The 17,996-nt window shown below is 41.5% G+C and overlaps 1 protein-coding gene across 7 annotated transcripts in view; it reads right to left on the reverse strand.

The window, feature by feature from the left end:
* Window positions 1–200: 200 nt before the first annotated feature.
* The window catches only part of LOC114149311 (probable E3 ubiquitin-protein ligase HERC1), a 44,320-nt gene continuing 26,524 nt past the window's right edge, over window positions 201–17,996 (reverse strand). For 5 of the 7 annotated variants that reach the window (XM_028025070.1, XM_028025072.1, XM_028025068.1 and 2 more), the window contains exons 43-80: window positions 17,037–17,120; window positions 16,555–16,741; window positions 15,670–15,797; window positions 15,366–15,565; window positions 15,004–15,263; window positions 14,863–14,915; window positions 14,570–14,764; window positions 13,948–14,113; window positions 13,607–13,856; window positions 12,535–12,751; window positions 12,164–12,441; window positions 11,800–11,927; window positions 11,366–11,493; window positions 10,656–10,883; window positions 10,107–10,234; window positions 9,583–9,782; window positions 9,328–9,442; window positions 9,044–9,175; window positions 8,828–8,926; window positions 8,455–8,628; window positions 8,082–8,366; window positions 7,936–8,001; window positions 7,711–7,836; window positions 7,485–7,623; window positions 7,192–7,373; window positions 6,156–6,311; window positions 5,951–6,073; window positions 5,692–5,794; window positions 5,179–5,348; window positions 4,959–5,097; window positions 4,701–4,870; window positions 2,786–2,955; window positions 2,396–2,561; window positions 2,212–2,288; window positions 1,870–2,122; window positions 1,603–1,755; window positions 812–1,117; window positions 201–725 (exon numbers count right to left, since the gene is read on the reverse strand). In XM_028025070.1, coding sequence (XP_027880871.1) covers window positions 540–725; window positions 812–1,117; window positions 1,603–1,755; window positions 1,870–2,122; window positions 2,212–2,288; window positions 2,396–2,561; window positions 2,786–2,955; window positions 4,701–4,870; window positions 4,959–5,097; window positions 5,179–5,348; window positions 5,692–5,794; window positions 5,951–6,073; window positions 6,156–6,311; window positions 7,192–7,373; window positions 7,485–7,623; window positions 7,711–7,836; window positions 7,936–8,001; window positions 8,082–8,366; window positions 8,455–8,628; window positions 8,828–8,926; window positions 9,044–9,175; window positions 9,328–9,442; window positions 9,583–9,782; window positions 10,107–10,234; window positions 10,656–10,883; window positions 11,366–11,493; window positions 11,800–11,927; window positions 12,164–12,441; window positions 12,535–12,751; window positions 13,607–13,856; window positions 13,948–14,113; window positions 14,570–14,764; window positions 14,863–14,915; window positions 15,004–15,263; window positions 15,366–15,565; window positions 15,670–15,797; window positions 16,555–16,741; window positions 17,037–17,120 — 6,320 coding nt within the window. In that variant the 3' untranslated portion in view covers window positions 201–539. The remainder of the gene's footprint in view (window positions 726–811; window positions 1,118–1,602; window positions 1,756–1,869; window positions 2,123–2,211; window positions 2,289–2,395; window positions 2,562–2,785; window positions 2,956–4,700; window positions 4,871–4,958; window positions 5,098–5,178; window positions 5,349–5,691; window positions 5,795–5,950; window positions 6,074–6,155; window positions 6,312–7,191; window positions 7,374–7,484; window positions 7,624–7,710; window positions 7,837–7,935; window positions 8,002–8,081; window positions 8,367–8,454; window positions 8,629–8,827; window positions 8,927–9,043; window positions 9,176–9,327; window positions 9,443–9,582; window positions 9,783–10,106; window positions 10,235–10,655; window positions 10,884–11,365; window positions 11,494–11,799; window positions 11,928–12,163; window positions 12,442–12,534; window positions 12,752–13,606; window positions 13,857–13,947; window positions 14,114–14,569; window positions 14,765–14,862; window positions 14,916–15,003; window positions 15,264–15,365; window positions 15,566–15,669; window positions 15,798–16,554; window positions 16,742–17,036; window positions 17,121–17,996) is intronic. The other 2 variants (XM_028025071.1, XM_028025074.1) reach the window with 2 other exon arrangements.

Raw genomic sequence — 17,996 nt, forward strand, 5'->3', positions numbered from 1 at the left:
CCACCATGTTTCACAGACAGAATGGTGTGTTCAGCATCATGTGCAGTGTTAGTTATCCGCCACATATAGTGTTTTCCATTCACCGAATTTTGAAATTATATGATGAAAGATAAAGTACAAAGGGGATGAATACTTTTGCATAGTAATGTATAAAAATGATGGCAAAGTTATTGAACATTTTGAAATAAAATACAAAAAAGTCCGTATTTAAACACTCTTCATTTTAATAAATAATAGTGACAACAGTCAGTGTGGTAAACCATCACATTTTTACATAATCTCAAACAAACAGGCACATTATACTTGTCTTATTGTGGCTCAGTTGCCTATATTAAAAGTCTAATTCTTATCCCTGTAGTAGCACTGCCAGAATTACAACACTGTGCACAGTTTGAAAAGTCAAAATGCTTTATCTCCTTAAATAGACCAACATATAAACAGTACGCTACCATACAAGTTTGGCAAATAAAAGTCTGTGTTCAGTGCATAATGTGCATGGCATTGGAGAAGGTACATTCACGACCCCGTGGTCTTCAGCTTCACTCCTCCGTGTCTGAGCTCTCTGCTGGCTCCGTGTTGTGGGTCAGCATGTAGTTGTCCATGTCGATGGAAGTGCAGTTGTGGATCGAGTAGCGCAGACGCTCGGCGAGGATGGCCTGGCTTGTATAGGGGGGCAGGCGGAGCAGGAAGAAGCAGGTCTGAGCAGTAGGGAGTCCGTTGATGGGCTGACGTTGAAAAGAAAAAGAAACAAATATGTGCTGAGGGTTATTTTGCTATTTTGAATAAATTAGCGGACAAAGCGATGTCTCACCCTGTCGACCTTGATGATTTGGAACTTCTGTGAGATGTCAGCCAGGTTGGAAGGCAGCCGGGACCTGCCGGAAACAAACCGCAGGAAGAGCACCCGCTCCTCGTTGGTGAACTCCTTCAAGCTCTGCCAGAACCAGCGGATAAGCTGGTGGTTCTCTGTAATGTCCCGGTAGCGCACAAGTTTCTTCAGCATCTCAACAGACACCTCTGGCAGACCGCAGACCAGCTGCTCCAGCTGCTGGGCCGTCAGCAAAGAGAGCAGGGGGACAGGGATGATGGTGGACATGCCCTCTCTGACTGCGTCCACCTGGACAGAAAGGAGCAAACTCAGCTTTGAGGACAAAACTATCATGTAGATGCAGGGTTGGTCACATTATTTATGGCATCCTTAAAATAGCTTTGGATGTATGAGCAAAGTTTTTTAGTTAAAAGTAAACATTCAAATATTTTTCTTCTAAACATGTTAAAAGTGTAATTCTAAAATGTTGTGTGGATTTAAAATCAAGAACTAAAAAAGAAAAACATATTAGAGTTTAGGTGATTTCACCTGGTATTTGACTGGAGCATATTTAGCAACAGCACATGTTTCTAGGAAACAGCCTCCAAACCTGAGACTCATTTTCAGATATTTCTGTTAATTATTTGCAGGATCAAAATCTTAAATGTTATTAACTGATTTTTCTTCTTCTTCCATATTTCCCGAAGAATTGCACCACATAGTACAGGCTCATTGATTTATTTTTTAAGGCTTCTAAACCTCCTAATCAATTTGACATACTTAAACTCCCAAACCTGTGAGTCCATTTCATGCAGTCTGTAGTCCAGAGCTCTCTCTACGTATTCAGTGCGGTTGGAAAATGTCAAGGAGATGTTTTGACCTCGAGGGACCACCGGTACCAGCCTTCCATCTGCACTGTGGGCCATGAATGAATCTAGAGGGATCATCTACGGAAGGAGAGTTGATACAGAAAAGGAAACAGTTGAAAAACAAAAAACACCCCCAAAAAACTACAAATGACAAATTATCTATGTAAGCATTTGGTTTTAACATCTTCGCACCACGTGGAAGTTATCCGCTGTGATTCCACTGTTTTCCAGGTGAAGGATGCCTTGGAGGGTGCGGTAGGTGAGGAGGTCCACCTCCTCCAGGTCAGCTCCTGACAGCGGCATACAACATAGCTGCTTCCACACCCAAGGAGCCAGATGTAAATCCAGAGGCTTCTTAGTGCGTATAGCCACGGCCATCAGGATACCCAGGAAGCGAAACTGTACCATGTGATCCTCTGAGTGAGCCCCCGGGTTAAGCAAGAACCTACAAGCGTTTGGAGTCATTACTAGTGGTGAGACTGTTTCTGACAATGAGATATTCTGCTTTAAGAATAAAACCTGTTAGAATTTCACCTGTCAGTGTTGCAGCCGACGTCTGCAAAGCTGTTGGGAGTATGAATCAGGAGGTCCACCACGCCAGACTGCAGCTCCTAGTAAAAAATAGAAAAGAAAAAAAAAAAGCTTTACACTATTAACTTACAGGAAGTACATAATTTATCAGCTCTGTCGCTTTCAGACTTGTGCGGTTTACACCTACCTGGCACATCTCAGTAATGGTGTCATCAAACACTCCACCGGCATCGTCAGCCCCCTCCCCAACCAGTTTCACCTTCCAGGCTCGGGATGGCAGCCGCAGCTCCAGAGGGTTCAGGTTCACCACCTGCTTCGCGATCTGCACAAAGATGGGCTTGCTTGATCGTCCTCTGTGGGAGGGAATGAGACTGGGTTTGAAACAAACACGATGAAATAATTCAAGTAAAACAATCAACATCCCAAATAAAGGTCCTAAAATTCCTTTAGGACGTTGGACATGGTTGGTCAGCTGAAAACACAGCATGCTGTTAGGGCACCCAAGCGTCTTTGTTCCAGAAAAAAACCCTTAAAGACATTCCGGTTTAGCCACTGGGCTTTACAACACGGTCATTACCTTGTGGAAATCCGCTTCACTGTGATTTGCGGCCCATATGTTTTGCCCTGGGTCATGGTCCTGCCGATTGAGCGCACAAGAGGCAGAGTGTTGACCTTGGGGGACAACAGACCTCTGAGTTCACCCCGGATGACGGCTGTTGCTCCCGAAGTATAGCGTGAAGTGGAGATCTGGACAAAAGCAAAGGGAAGACAGGTAAAGTAAAAGCAGAATGGTGCATTACGGTAGGAAAAGAGAATTGCAACATCCAGTGGTGGACAAATTTGTTGGCACAGTGTCCTAACATAATTTGATTCTCAGTGCAGTAGCAAGAATGTAGTTTTGTGTTCAGGGGGAACATCGTTAAAACTCAACTGTTGCACAATTGTCTGTTTGAGATAACTGTAACTGAAGGATTTGTTTAAATCCATTCCTTTGTTAAGTTGACTGAGATTTCAAGAAACTTACAAGTATACATCCACGACTTTCTGCTTGTATGGACACAAGCTGACACTTGTATCAGCTTGTATCTCTCTTAGTGATACAAGTAAAGCAGATGTGATTTGATCTGGATAGGTGAGAAAATGAAAATTATAAAACATTGACTCATCTAAATATGCTGATTGCAGCGCAAACAATAAAAGGTTTTAAATTGGAATTGGGCCAAACATGGCTGGACGAGCAGCAGTTTAACTGTCTATCATGCACACTGAGGGGAAAAAAGTTAATTTGCAAAGGCCTGCAGCAAAGAGTGACATCTTGAGGACACCAAGTCTCCATAACAGCTGCTATACACCATCTGCATGCAAACCAGCTGTTTATGAGTGACACCCAAAAATCCCCAAAATGAAATGCAAACATGGAGTTTGCTAAACTCTTCTGGGATTTTTAGTGCTTTGATCTGATAAGATCATGAGTTTTTCAGAACTTCAAGCAGGAGTGAAGTAAAACGAAGAATGTTTATCTTTCATGGCAACCTTGTTAGAGAACATTGCTTAATGAATTCAATGATCATACATAACTTAAAAGTAACTTCACCTTGCCCTAAAGAGGCCTTTGTTTTTATAAGAAGCTCTTACACTTTCCGATACGCAACAATCCTCCTCCTCGTTTACAGCTGTTCATATTGGTGTTGGACTGAGAAGTAGTTTGTATGATGAGCTCAGCAGGCTAGCGGTTCCACCAAGTGTGTGTTAATTACTGCTGCCACTAGTCTGGTGGAGCTGTCTGGGGAAGGGATGCTGTGTGAGGCAGCAGCTATACTGGGGACTGCAGCTCCAAGAAGGAGCTCCATGAAAATAAACAGAACTTTGTGACAGCAAGCACTGATGCATCCTGAAATAGCCAAAGTAAAACTCCAAGTATGTTTTTGATGAGGGAATAACATCATAACATGATGTAAAGCTTAAAAAAAGAAGTCAATTTTACATAATACAGTGATCCCTCATTTTTCGCGGGGGTTACGTTCCAAAAAGAACCCGTGATAAGCGGAATCCGTGAAGTAGGAACCTTTATTTTTTTAACAATTATTATACAATGAAATACTCCATAATACATTTAAAACAAAGAACAAAACCTTTTTTACAGGGCCAAGCATTTAACAAATAAAAGTACTGTATAAACGTTTTTCTTTTTTTAACAAATAACTACTACACTAAAAAATAAATTTTCAGTATAGTATATAATAGTTTTCTTTAATCTTGTAAAATGTTTAAGGGAGTGCTGGAATACAGATAAAAAGGGGTTGATGCAAAGTACTAACTGCAGGGGTGGCAATATTTTTTTTAAATGTACTGAATAACTCAATTAAAAGGTTTGATTTCTCTAAAATCTGTGAGATCAGTGTGAGAAGATTTTGCTAATGAAAAAAAGCTCCCTTTTTTTACACACAAGGCATGTCTGTGCTTGAGAAGCACAGCAAAGGGATTTAACGTACCTGACTCTTGGTGTCCAGATTGAGCAGCCTCCAGGACTTGTACATGAGATCAGAGAAGTGGTAGAGCACCCGGAGGCGCATGCAGAGAACATCAGGGCTACAGTCCTTCAGAGTGTTGTACTGTGGAGGAACTGACTGGGGACGGCAAAGCTGCAGATGTCCAGAGCCACCTGCCAGTGAAGATAGCATATGGGGGTCACAGTTCTTTCCTTTTCATAGATCAAAAAGTGTTTGTGAGCAGGAAAAGTAGGACTATACCTGAGTTTTTTATCAAGACAGAAGGGGTTGTCCAAGCAGCACTATGGCAGCGGCCAGCAGAGACCTGCCTTATGTTTTTACCCTGCAGAGCGGTTACGAGTGTTGGCTCCTTCACTTGATTAGAGTGTCCAAGGCCGAGCTGGTACAAACAGAGAAGCAATGCAATCGTACAAGTCCCACATGTAGGAAATGCATTGAAACAACAGAACACACTCGGTACCTGTCCCTCACTGTTGCAGCCCCACGTGTAAATATCTCCAGTGGAGGACAGAGCCAGCACATGTTCACAGCCCACAGCAACGTCTTCTATAAAGAGCCCTTCCAGAGACGGCACCACCTGCGGCGTGGATTTATTCTTCAGCATGGGGTCGGGCAGACCAATCAGACGCTCTAAAGAATCAACAGAAAAAAAGACAGAATGCATTTCCTTTTCTGTTAGCAAACTTTAAATTTCGTCAGGACAACAGTTCCAAAAGATATATATACAAAGTGATTTGTTGCGGTATCATTGCAAAGTATGAGGTGCAACAATAAAATGGGATGATGGCAGCCATGGATGCACAATCAGAAAATGTACTTATTTATTTTAAGTAGTGCGCCTTAAAACCTTTACACAAAATATTTACTCTCCCAGCTAGAAAGGAAAATGGCCACAAACATTGTTTCAGCTTTGTTCAATTAAAAAAATTGTCCACTTTCTACAACACAGATTTACTCTAGTAGTCAGACACACCTTGTCCAAATGTGTAAACATGTCCATCGCAGCTCAGTGCCACAGAGAACTGAGTTCCACAGCAAACTTTCTTGATCCCCTTGTTGCAAAGCTGCTCCACTTTCTAACCATAAAAGAAAAGCAGACAATATTTCATCTCTGATAAAGTAAAACCAAAAAGTAACTTTCTGCAACTCCTCGTGTCTTTCCAGTCTCGTAATCGTAAAATACAATTTTAAGTTGGTTCTGAATGTAGTTTGTTGTAGCAGTGTTAACATACCTGAGGATAGTATTTAGCGGTGGAGGAACCGGTTCCAAGTTTCCCATAATCCCCGTCTCCAAATGCCCAAACAACGGTTCCATCCAAAGACACCACTAATGTGTGGTTGAGACCGCACGACACCTGAGAAAAGAAAAACTTTTATTTTTTCTCTACAAAAGGGGGCGGAAGCAACAATTTAAATTGAACCATATTTATTTCTTACCTGTCCTACATGATATCCCTCAAGCGCAGCGACCCTTTCAGGCAGCATCTTGTTAGACGTCGACCTTAGACCCAGGCGCCCCGATTCACCACTGCCGAAGGTGAACAGCTTCCCATCTGCTGTGACCACGGCAGAGTGCCTGAAGCCACAAGCAAGCTGGCCAAACAAAGGATAACATTTTCAAAACTAATATTCGTAAATTAATATTCGCCATGTGTTTTGATTAGTCTAACATTTTTGTTCTCTTCTGGATATCTTCTCCCAGGGAATGGTGCATATTAAGCCACAAGCAAAGACCCAACAGAGTATTTATTCTGCTCCCAGTTTAAAACAATGTTCAATTTGTTCATAATGTTTTATTCAGGGAGCCGCACCTAGTTTTGGTCTCATTGTGGAAAGTGAACATGTCTGCAGAGTGTGAAGTCTATCCAACTATTTTCCTATAAGAATCTGTTGAATTTCCTCTTTATGTATTTTTGTATTTCTTGCCTTACAAAGTTACTTGTATAAAAATTATTGCTCACACCAACATTTGGGGCATTGGGTGGCTCAGTGGGTATAATTTGCACCGTGTGCCGAGTATGTAGTACTTGATGCATTTTACTGCATGTCTTCACGTTCTCTCACCTGTACTGTTCCATAAATTCCAAAGAAATATTACTCAAAAAAATATTTCCTTTTTTGATGGAAAACATGTTTCCATCAAAAAAAGTTACTTCAGAGCACAAGTTTCATTAAGTAGTGCAGCTATGCTTCTAAACAGTATGTGACAGTTGGGTTTTCCTGATAAATTTGGAAAATGTAAGACCATATAAAGAAGTTTTGGATTTCTAGGCTTTATGATTTACTCTGATTATTATAATTAGAATTAATATTATTACATGTAAATAACTCAATATTATTTTGCTTTATATTTTACTAATCAAATATAGACAAACCTCAAAGCTCTTTCTGTAACCAGAGTTCTCTTCCGATAGCGTGAGCAAGAATGAAATGTAGTGAAATTAGTGAAGCTCAGAGCTCCAGCAGTGTTTACCTGGACGACGTCTTCTCCCTGCAGTGCCTCGATCTGTTTGGGTCTCCTCTGTCTTTCACTGTTGCCATGGCCCAGCTTCCCAAAATCTCCGTCTCCCCAAGTGAACACCTCTCCAGTTTCAGTCAGGGCCATCGAGTGTCCATCCGAGCCACAGGAGGTCACCAGCTGAGTCACCACATATCCTGCATCAAAACACAACGGTTTAAAAACTAAACTAAACGCTCCAACTTTGTGCTATGCAGAAAAAATACTGAAGCAGCTTCAGGCCAGGGTTCTTAAGATAAGAATTGTACCTTGAAAAGCAGAGATAATAGTGGGGACATAAAGATCATCAGAGTTCCCCTGGCCAAGTCGACCATATTGTCCCTCGCCAACAGCCAGGACAGTCCCGTTGGTCTGGACCAGAAAAGTGCAGTTCTGACCACAAACAACCTGATAACAAACAAAGGACACGAACTTAAGAAAACAGCAGTAAATAAATAGAAATGAAAACTATGTCCTGAGTCACACAGCAGATACCTGCTGCGTCTGTAACAGGGAGGGAGCTACTGTAGGCATCGTGAGGTTGGTTCCCGTTCCTGCTAGCTGTCCATAGCGTCCATTACCCCAAAGGTACACCTCACTCTTCCCTCCTTCCTGCCAGTCCTGAAAAACACAGAAGGTCATGTGGACATCAGAGGCTGTTTGATAGTTAAAATATTTGGTTGCAAATAGAGGGAAAAAAAGAAAGATAAAAACAACAACCTCTGGTCTGCTGGTGGCCCAAGACATCAGCTGTTCATCCATTTTGAAGCTCCACATGCTGTTGTCCTAAAAGTAATAGTATAATAGGATTTTAGCAATAGACAGTTGCATGTTTTATTATTAAGCAAGCTAACATCAGAACTCACCACTGCCTTGATGATGTTTGAGTCTTGGACTTCCAGAAGCCCAGAAACTATGAAGGATTCAGGGAAGGCAGTGCTGCTGGCGATGGCCTCTGCGCTACGGACAGTGGTGGCAAAAGTGAGCAGCCAGCTCCACTCTGACACGCAGGATTGAGCATCAGGGCAGGAGTGGTGTGGAGGCCGTGGGGAAGAACACAGGTGTTTCTCTAAGGACAAACCAACAGCCAGGGAGGCCAGGTTCTGCAGGAAGGCGCTGTGGACAAGCTGATCTCCGGCTGCCAGATGGCTCTGTGTTTACAAGAAACACTACAAATTATGTCACAGATAACAAACTGTGAATATAAATCCAACTCCAGAACAAGATTTCAGTAATGACCCTCTCATAGCTGTACTGCTCCTGCAGCAACAGTGGCAGCCTCTCTAGGAAGACGGCCAAACATGGCGCCCGGTTCAGGCCCAAGACGTTCTGGCTCCTGAGAACCATTCGACAGGATGCCAGAACATGGTTCTCACTGATCCAGTCGGGGGTACAGCAGATCAACAAAACGTCCTGGAAATGCGACAAGAACAGTTTAAACAAACATGGTTCCTTACAGAAGTATTTATTCCTTCCCACCGTTTTTTCACGTTAAAATTACAAACCTTAAGATATTTATGGTAATTTTATCTAATAAAAATAGTGAAAGGAAGACACAAATAAAAGGCAATAGCACATATAATACATTAAAAGTACAATTGACATAAATTACCTTTGATCTACCAAAGCAAGCAGCTACACCCAAGTTTGGTATCCATGTAGTGCTGACAACAGAGCCGAGTCCTGTAACAGTCTGCAACACTGACCCATCCTGTAAGAGACAGAAGGTTCTGAGTTGAGACGATCACATAATGAATTTTTATGTTGGATATTATGTGGTACTTTGGTCTTATTTTAAGGGATTGCAGCAGCTGCAGAGCTCATTTACCTGCAGAGACCAGATGTTGAGCAGTCCTCCTGTCCCTCCAGAAACCAGCGCCAGGCCGCTGGAACAAAATGAAAGGGACTTCACCGCTGTGATGTGCCCATTAAGTACAAAGGCACACTTTGCACTATCCTGCTGCAAAAAGAAAAGCAAATTTGGGTCTATTTTAAATCATATGAATGTCAGTCATTTCCAGTCCATTGTTGGTAGCAGTCAACAGATCATTATAACAATGACTGACGGGTTTTAAAGCACAGAGACAGCAAGAAAATCTCCATCAAACTGACCTTGACCTCGAAGCTTTGATCCTGGCTTGGCGGGCTGTTCAGTATGTTTGGCAAAGATACAGATGTACCCCCCTGTGGCAGAGTCCAAACATGCACCGACCCGTTCTGGCATCCTCTACAGAAACGAGGAAAGAAAGGACAAAGTACCTCATTAATATGCCATCTATGTTTAAATAAGATATGACTGTCCTAATTTTGAGCAGTTTTAGCTGTTTTTCTTTTCTTAGCAAAACGTTGCCGATTGAATGAACTCACACAGCCATCATGAGTCTGGGACTGGGTGCTCTGCCAGCGAGGGGGCACCACTCTGCAGTGTTAACAGTGCTGGTATGATACAAAGAGTGCAGGGTCACCCAGGTTCCCCCAGAGCGTCCCAGGACCTTCACCACCTCTGATCTCCCCAAACACAGCAGCAAGTGTCCAGTGGGGTCCCATTTTAGGCAACTCACTGTGTCCTATAGGGTAAAGGACAGAGGAGGTGGGATGTCAAAGGCATAAGATAGAGGGAAAATTGTATATATGCAGAACAAAATACATCATAGCATGTAAAGTAGAATTAATTAGGTATGAGAGTTAGGCTTGTTTTCTGTCTCTGAAATTTTCCATGTATTGTATGTGTTATATTTAATAAATATTTTGTCTATCAAATAAAAAACAACAAAAACAAATAAACCTCTGAGTTTTTACACTTATTTCCAGGTATATGTCATTTTTAATATGACAGAATTAAGTACGGTAAATTGTTTTGTTCATGTTAACATGTACACTGTGGGACGAACCTGGAAGAGAGACAACACTACAGGTTGTGTGTTCTCATAGCTCTCCGTTGTGCCCAACAGGATCTTCCCACTGGGATAGCCCACAGCAAAAGGCTTGTCTTCTGAGTGCCAGGCCACACAGTTGGGGGCTATAAAAAATAAGAACATCAGTCTAGGTGAAAAGATATTTTTGGATATGTCAGACAAACCGAGAGACATTTAGAGAGAAGCACCCAGAAAACGGCTCACAGCAGGAGAATGATAAAAGCTATTTGAAATATTGGTCCTATATTACAGTTCAAAGGAGAAATTAGTATCTGCAAGTCAAAGCTTGTCAGAATCTATTGGAAACAAAAATCTAAAGTGTTTGCTCAGAGTATAAATTAAAGAATAAGAAAGAAAAGAACTGCTCACAAACCAAATATGCTTGTTAGTGGAATTACATCAAAAACTATTTGCATTCCCAACGTAGAATGAAGCAAACACAATTCTGCACTTGTTTAAGAATTGTTTTCCTTTATTTTTTATCCAAGTTTGCTTTCTAAACTGTGCGCGCAACTTTCTCCTCACCCTCTTGTCTGTGGCAGTGAGCCAGTTCAGTCCTCTTCACAAGCAGATCCAGATCTTGCATGGTGACTTGCAGCCAGGAGAGGGAGCCATCCAGCCGACCCACCAGCAGACTCTCAGCAGGCCTGTTCTTACTGGCTGCAGACTGGTCCAACAACCACAGATTGAAGCTCTGAGCCCAGCAAAGAGCCGTGACCCGAGAGCTCTGATCTTCTACATGGCAGAGAGATCCTGAAATGTGAGAGAAATTATTTATTTTAAGTTGTAACCACACTGCATATTGAAATGATCTCAATCGTTTTTCATAATGTCTAAGATTTCTGTGCAAAGTAATTTCCCTAAATGAATTGAAATGAATTTTTTTTAAAAGGTTTTATTTGCTCTAGTTGCCTTTATTTGTTAGTGAATTGACAGGAAAGTGGGTAATGAGAGAAGGGGGAAGACATGCGACAAAGGTCACCAGGACGGGAAGTGAACCTGAGACAGCTGCTTCACAAACTAAGGCCTCCACATATGGCGCCACCACAGCACCCTCTGCAGGGTTGCATTTTATAGGAAATACGATGTTTATCAACTAGTATTAAATCATTGTCTATAATTATTGTACCAGCTGCAGCAATTTTGAAATTTGTAAGAATGAAACCATGATGGCATAAAATCCAACAGTTCATACTAACTTTCAGCCTTCAATATTAGCTGACAAACCCACTGACCTCTGATGTTCATGATGTTAATGTGCTTGTTCTCAGGGGCAGCCAAAAAGTTTCCCCCAGTACTCCAAAACACAGGAGACATGTGTTGACATCTGCCGGCTCGCTCAGAGCTTGATCTGTCCGTCTTACTGCAAAATATCCGAAATGCAAGAACCTTTAATTAATAACTATATACATACAACACTAGAGGCCAGTTGGTGGTAACAACTGTCAGATAATGCCAAATGTTTATCTAGGATTTCCAGGATAAATTAGGGCTTTCTGAAGAGCAATACGATCTAAATGTAAGATCGAAATAAATTATGACAAATACTTTTTGCTCATTTAAAAATGTACTTAATAACACATCCTTAACTGACCTTATGTCCTAAGGTCTGTAAATGTATTTTTTTCAACTTAGCTCAAAAACTAAAAACTGATGTAGCAGATACAACCTGACAATGCAGGAGAAGGTGGTCTGTAACTCCACAGTGCCTTGGTTAACTCTCCACAACTGTACCACCTTGTCCTGAGAGCATGTAGCAAGCAAACCCTGGTCACTGCTCCAGGAACAGCTCGCCACCTTAACAGAACAAAACAAACAAAAAAGGTTCTAATTTCAATAACAAGAAAAGATCATTCCAGTCTAGCAATGAAATGTGCCACTAGAAAAGCTACTAGATCGGTTCTAATCACTAGGAGCTATCAAGCAATCCAGCTAACAAAAAATAAATAAATCTTACTACAAAACAGACAACAAACCCTAAGTCCTGTCCATCAGAAGAAAAGCAAAATAAAACCAAAACAATTGTAGTATACCTTGTTGTAATGTCCCTCAAGCCTCTTAAGAGGACATTTGTGCAGATCACCAGCCAGATCACTATATGTCTGGGGCCGATTTGGACTCTCTTTCCCTGCAGCTGCCAAGGCCTTCACCAGCTGCTGTGCTGCCCACTGTCGATGTTTGCTGGTAAGTCGTGCAGAAAGGACACACGCTGCCAAGGCATTAGCTAGCTCCAGAGGGCCTATTCTGGCACTTAGGTGAGGCGAAGGAGAAGGAGGCAAAGATGAGGAAGCCATCCCTTGGGTACCTCCATCTAGGCCAAATTGATACATGTGGAAAAGATGAGTAACACTGTCATTAACTACCAAACATAATGCTAGCCATCAGGAAGAGACTTATTACTCACCATTAGTTTCGTGTTCTGTTCTATCGAGGCTGTAGGAGCGGATGTTCTTGTCAGTGAGCAGTGACACCAGATGTTGTGTGACCAGGAATGTTGGAGGTGTCTGGTCATTGAAATCCCTTTGTTGCACGGCGGCTTGAGTGGAAGTTGTTAAAGTTGCTCTCTGCTGGGGTTCTGTGATGGCTCCAATGTTTACCCCGGTAGCTGCAGCCATTAGGTCCTGAATGCAGTAATGTCAGACTGATGAGATTAAAATTCAAACCTTTTGCTCCATGTTTGCAGGGTATCTGCTAACTCAAATTTAAGACACAAGTCATTTTAATAACACCCTGAACCTAATTACAGGTGATGTTGGGGGAACCTGCTGTGTAAGAATCAAGAATTGCAAATATTTGGCTTTGTGCTTATGATGGAGGCAAAAAAGTTTGCTAACTATCTAGCAATATTAGCAGCCAGTTACTGGTAGCACCAACCATCTCAAGTCACACAATGCAATCAAGATATTTGCATGCAACTCAAACAGAAAAGCCCCCTGGGAAAAACACAAAACAATGACCTTAGATAGTCCTGCCATGGCAAAATTTAAGACCTGTGATTAACATATTTAAGGGCAGCTGACATTTTAAAAATTCATTTAAGACATTTTAAGATCTCAATTTTAAACATGAACTTAAGACTTTTTAAGGACATGTGGTCACCCTGTGTTTAGCAACTGGAGCTCATTACAAAAGCTCCAGTTTTGATGAGCTTTTGTAATGAGCAGTGAAATGCAGAAAAATTTCACTGCACCAATTTTTAGATCATTCCAAATTTTATCGTCGTCCCTGAAGATTTATGACTGTTTTGCGTGCATCAAGAAGGATAAACTGATAGCTTAAAGGGATTTTAGTGGGTTTGCAAAGTTTTACACCTTCTCTGTCACTTGAAAAAGTTCATTTAGAAACAACAAAGTTCACAAATTTTAATGAAATTCTTGAACTTTAGTGTCCTTAAACTTATTTGTGAACTTAAATTTGTGATCTGGGGAAATTTAGCTTAAAAATTACTATCTACAACATTGACAGAGCAAGCTAACCTGAGTGCATATCTCCACCAGTTGCCTGTAGGCAGCGGGGCTGTGGGAAAGCACGTTGCCAATGGCTGAGGTGAGGAAGCTGAAGCAGGTAGACCTGTGGCGCTCCGTCACCATTCCCTTCACTCCGAGCGGATTGTCCACGCAGGCGTGCGCCCTGCCCCCTGCAGCTAAAGTCATTAGACGCACGAGAATCCGGATGTCTGCCAGTCCCAAGGACTCCAGCCCATTAGACTGGCTACACACTGATGCGCTGCAAAGCAAGATGGAAATAAAGCAGATAAACTACACGTTAAATAAAAAAAGTTTAAAAAGTGATGAAATACAATTGTGCTGACATGTACCTCGAGGCAGTCTGAGACAGTGCCCTCATCACCATGCTGTAAGCGAGGAGAATCTGCGCTGTGGATGTGACTCTTCGTAGAGCTTTTAGTCGGTCATGCGAGTCCCTCAAAGATACAGCCTGTTGCCCAAGGCTCAGAGATGTTTTCTGGTCTACAGCGACAGTCCCTAATAGAAAAACCCATCATCATACTACTTACCACATTTGTCATGTAAAAATAGCCAATTTTACTATATTTTAGAGGAATATTTTAGAAATAAAGATATGAAAAGTGTGTTGTACATCTGTATTCATCTTGCCTGAGTCAATACTTGTTGGAGCAAATGTTTGTACCAGTTACAGCTGCAAGTCATTTGGTTTATGTCTCTACATCAGCTTTGCACATTTAGAAGCTAAACTTTCTGCCCATTGTTCTTTGCAGAATAGTTAACACACTTTATGGAGCTGGTTGGCCAAAACGTCACATTTAGAATAGAATTCAACTTTATTGTCATTGCACTGTCACAAGTACAAGCAACGAGATGTAGTTTGCATCTATCCAGAAGTGCTCTATGAGATATAAATATTTATTTATATTATTTGCAGGCAACCCTTAACAACAACGACAACAAAAATTATATTACCTTTAGAGGCTACCCTTGTGGGACTGGATGAGCTGTAAACAAGAGCTCCAAGAGGATCTGGTTCAGTAAAGACAATTGGATCAGGGACCAGCTTTTTCTCAGTCAGCCCCAGTGGTCTCAGCAGGAGCCCAAAATCCTCCAATCCCGTCAGTTTATCTGGGTCATCCTCAACTTGATGGCTCATTTCCCATTCATCTGAGAAAACAGATGCATCAGATAATTTTTTTTCACGATTAGTACAATTATTACCTCATTTAAGTGCATTGTTTTTAGCAGGGATGGATCTTCCTCACCGTCTGAAGTGTTGTCCAATTGGCCAATCAAATCAGATGTCAGACCTTTGATCCTGCAGCGGAAGAACACAACAATGAAGACCAGAGAATGTGAGAACAAGAGTATGTGTAGTTTTCTCATGCACCGACAGATTCCTTTACCTTTCGTATTTTGAATTTGGATCGCTTGCATTAGCAGTCAGATACTTTTCTCTGCAGGAGCTACAGAGGAGGTAGAAGGGGAAATTGGAGCCACACTCCCCTTTGAACCAAACATCCACGTAAGCTCCAGTGCTGTCGTAGCCTTTGCGGGCAGCACTTTGCCCACAGCCCGGATGTCGTCGCTTTATGTGATTGTTAAATTGCAGGGTGAAGGTGTTGCACAGCTCGCATTTCACCATCTGGCTGTGCTCTTCTCCAGCCTGATGGAAGAGCAATTTGAAAACATCTAAGGTTTTTAAACGTATTTACTAGAATAGTGAAATTTAGATATTGGCTAAGTGGCAGGAATGTGTTTATGACACCTCCACAATCTGAAGTGTATCTCTCTCCAAACTGAAGAATGACGGGGTGAGCAGGTCCTCATAAGCTTCTTCATGGTAGGGGTCATCCATGTAACTCAGCTCTGACTCCTCTTCCGTAGAGAAAGTATGGAACTCCACATGCTCCGGCCAATCACCTACAGCTGTATGGAGTTGTGGCAGTGGGCTGGGTGATGGAAGGTCTGAAAACGAGATTGTTTCAGATTAAAATGCGCAGTAATTGAAACAAGTGAGTTTTCATTTTAGATTTAAAATGCATGTCCTGTGTCTGTGGGGAGTCCTTAACCTGGTCTTCGGAAAGAGGTCCTCTGCGAAGGTCCTGACCGCCGTCGCCGTGCAGGAGGAGGTCTGTTCCTAGTGAGGTGGACGTCCAAGAAGTTCTCCCTCTCTATCCAGTCAAGCCCTGGTAACAGACTGGAACCAAAACACACCAATAGGATACCAATATGCATAGGTGACTGGACCATACAGTAGTGGAGCAGCTGCCTTGCTGTCTACAAAGATACATAACTTGGAGTGAACAATGCTCCAGCTTTTCCTTTCAGTCAGTTAATGTAGCAGATGTAATTTGATTTCTAGCCAAGCCAGGCTGAAGCAGATGTCTTCAAAGTGTCGAAAAGTGTGGCAGCTTGGAGAGAAAATATGTACTCCACATTGGTACCACAGCCAGGAAATGTATGTAAATGCCCCACAAATGTCATAGCAATGACCCAGTAATAACTCTACTTAATCTAATATTACACTCTGCAGAAGCCCTGCATGCACCAATGAACATTCACACACCATAGATAAAGTCACTATTATCTGCTCAGTTCATCTAAATAATTATTTGACCTCTTGGAGGCTCTTACATTAAACTTACATCTTCATACAATAATCAAGCATGGGAAAAAAACTGAGACTGTAAAGTCAAAAAAGTAACTCAAGAAAATGAGTTACCTTTTTCATCATTCATTTAAAAAATGTAAAACAAAACAAAAACACAGCCTGTTGCAAACTGACTTGAATCCGTGGCAACAGAAATAATGCACCCGAGGACATTTGAAGCTAAAAGTTTCATGAATATTTTATGAACCTTACTACTGTATATAAATCTATCTTTTTGACTTTGGTCCCTTGTTTTGCAACTTATAAGTAGTGTTAATTTCTAAGAAGTTCTCTAATTTCTCACCTTTCACTTGTTTGGTTGGTGGGCCTTTCAGGACATTGCACCGTCTCTGGCCCATCAGGTGATGGGGTTTCAGCCGCTCCCTCCAGTCTTGGTGACTCAGCTGCCTGCTGGTCATCAGTCAGAGGGTGCTCTAGCATCCAACTTGCCAAGACCTCGATTGTTTGAGAATCCAAGTCACCTGCTACATCTTAAAAGGACCATGTGGAGGTTGAAATGTCAAAGTTCCAAAAAGAACATGTATCAAGAAAGCTTCTGGTTACTATCATCAGAGGACCATGCTAAAGTCCGACAGACTGAGTCTGTTCAGAGAAATATAGCATGTGGTTTAAGCTGGTGCAAAGTGGTAATCATGTAACGAGAGCCTCTGAAATAGGTGGTCTATCAATCTTTTTGGGATATATCAACACACAATGAACACGGAATGTAAAAATCAAAGCACATGAAGCAAAAAACTGGCAACAAATACACTCCAAGAGCAGTACCTGCTGCCTCCATGGCCCAGTAGATATGTCTCATAGTGAATCCCATTTCTAGCAAACGACTGGTGACAAACATTTGTGTCCGTTCTGGTGATTGAGGAGAAAATAAAACAAAGTACACAAAAAGCAAGAAACAAACCAAGCCCACAGCTCCAGTTTGAAATTTACACCATTACTCAAGAGTTTGAAATAAATTGTGACACTTTAATTTGCATATTTCCATGTATTTACAACGAATTGTGGTAGTTCACAAAGAATAACATTTTTAAAGTGCTTTCCAGGTAAGCTTTTTCCTTGATAATTCAAACTAAAAATCACCTTGTCTGTTGATTCTGTCCCATCCTGAAGGGCAAATATTACCAGATTGTAGAGACAAAGTTTCAACCCAGAAAATAACCCAATGCTGGAGGGATAGTTAATGATCATGATGATGATGATGATGGGATTTCCAGGCAGTCAGTAGTCATCCACTGAGACAATTGATCTAATACTTGACAGAGTAACCTTACCTGACAGAGTAAGGTTTTTAGGTAAGAAAAGTCATATTTCTATGACATGTTTTCCTTGAATTACCCTTCTCGCTAAACATGCTCTCGCTAAACAATTACATTTGAATTTTACCTAACTACAACATCAACATGAATTGTGTGACAGCTCATGTTTCATTTATTGTTTTGACAGATACATTACATTTCACCAAAAGGTTCAAAACACGGTCTAATTATTTGTAAAGGAAAATGGAGAGTTTTGGCTGCCTTAAGTTTTGGAAACTATGTTTTACGCATCAGAGCGGCTTTGCTGGTCAGAACCGGCACAAGTTATCTGAATGGTGCCATAATTTAAGTGTTTATGAATTGTTATTATTATTATTATTATTATTAATAATATAAATTACAAGCAGATCAAGCCAACCACAGAGTGCTTTTAAATCCATGGACAGTGTGTCAGTCTGCTAGGTCTCCA

This window comes from Xiphophorus couchianus, chromosome 8 (genome assembly GCF_001444195.1).
Source record: "Xiphophorus couchianus chromosome 8, X_couchianus-1.0, whole genome shotgun sequence".
Lineage (NCBI taxonomy): Eukaryota > Metazoa > Chordata > Actinopteri > Cyprinodontiformes > Poeciliidae > Xiphophorus > Xiphophorus couchianus.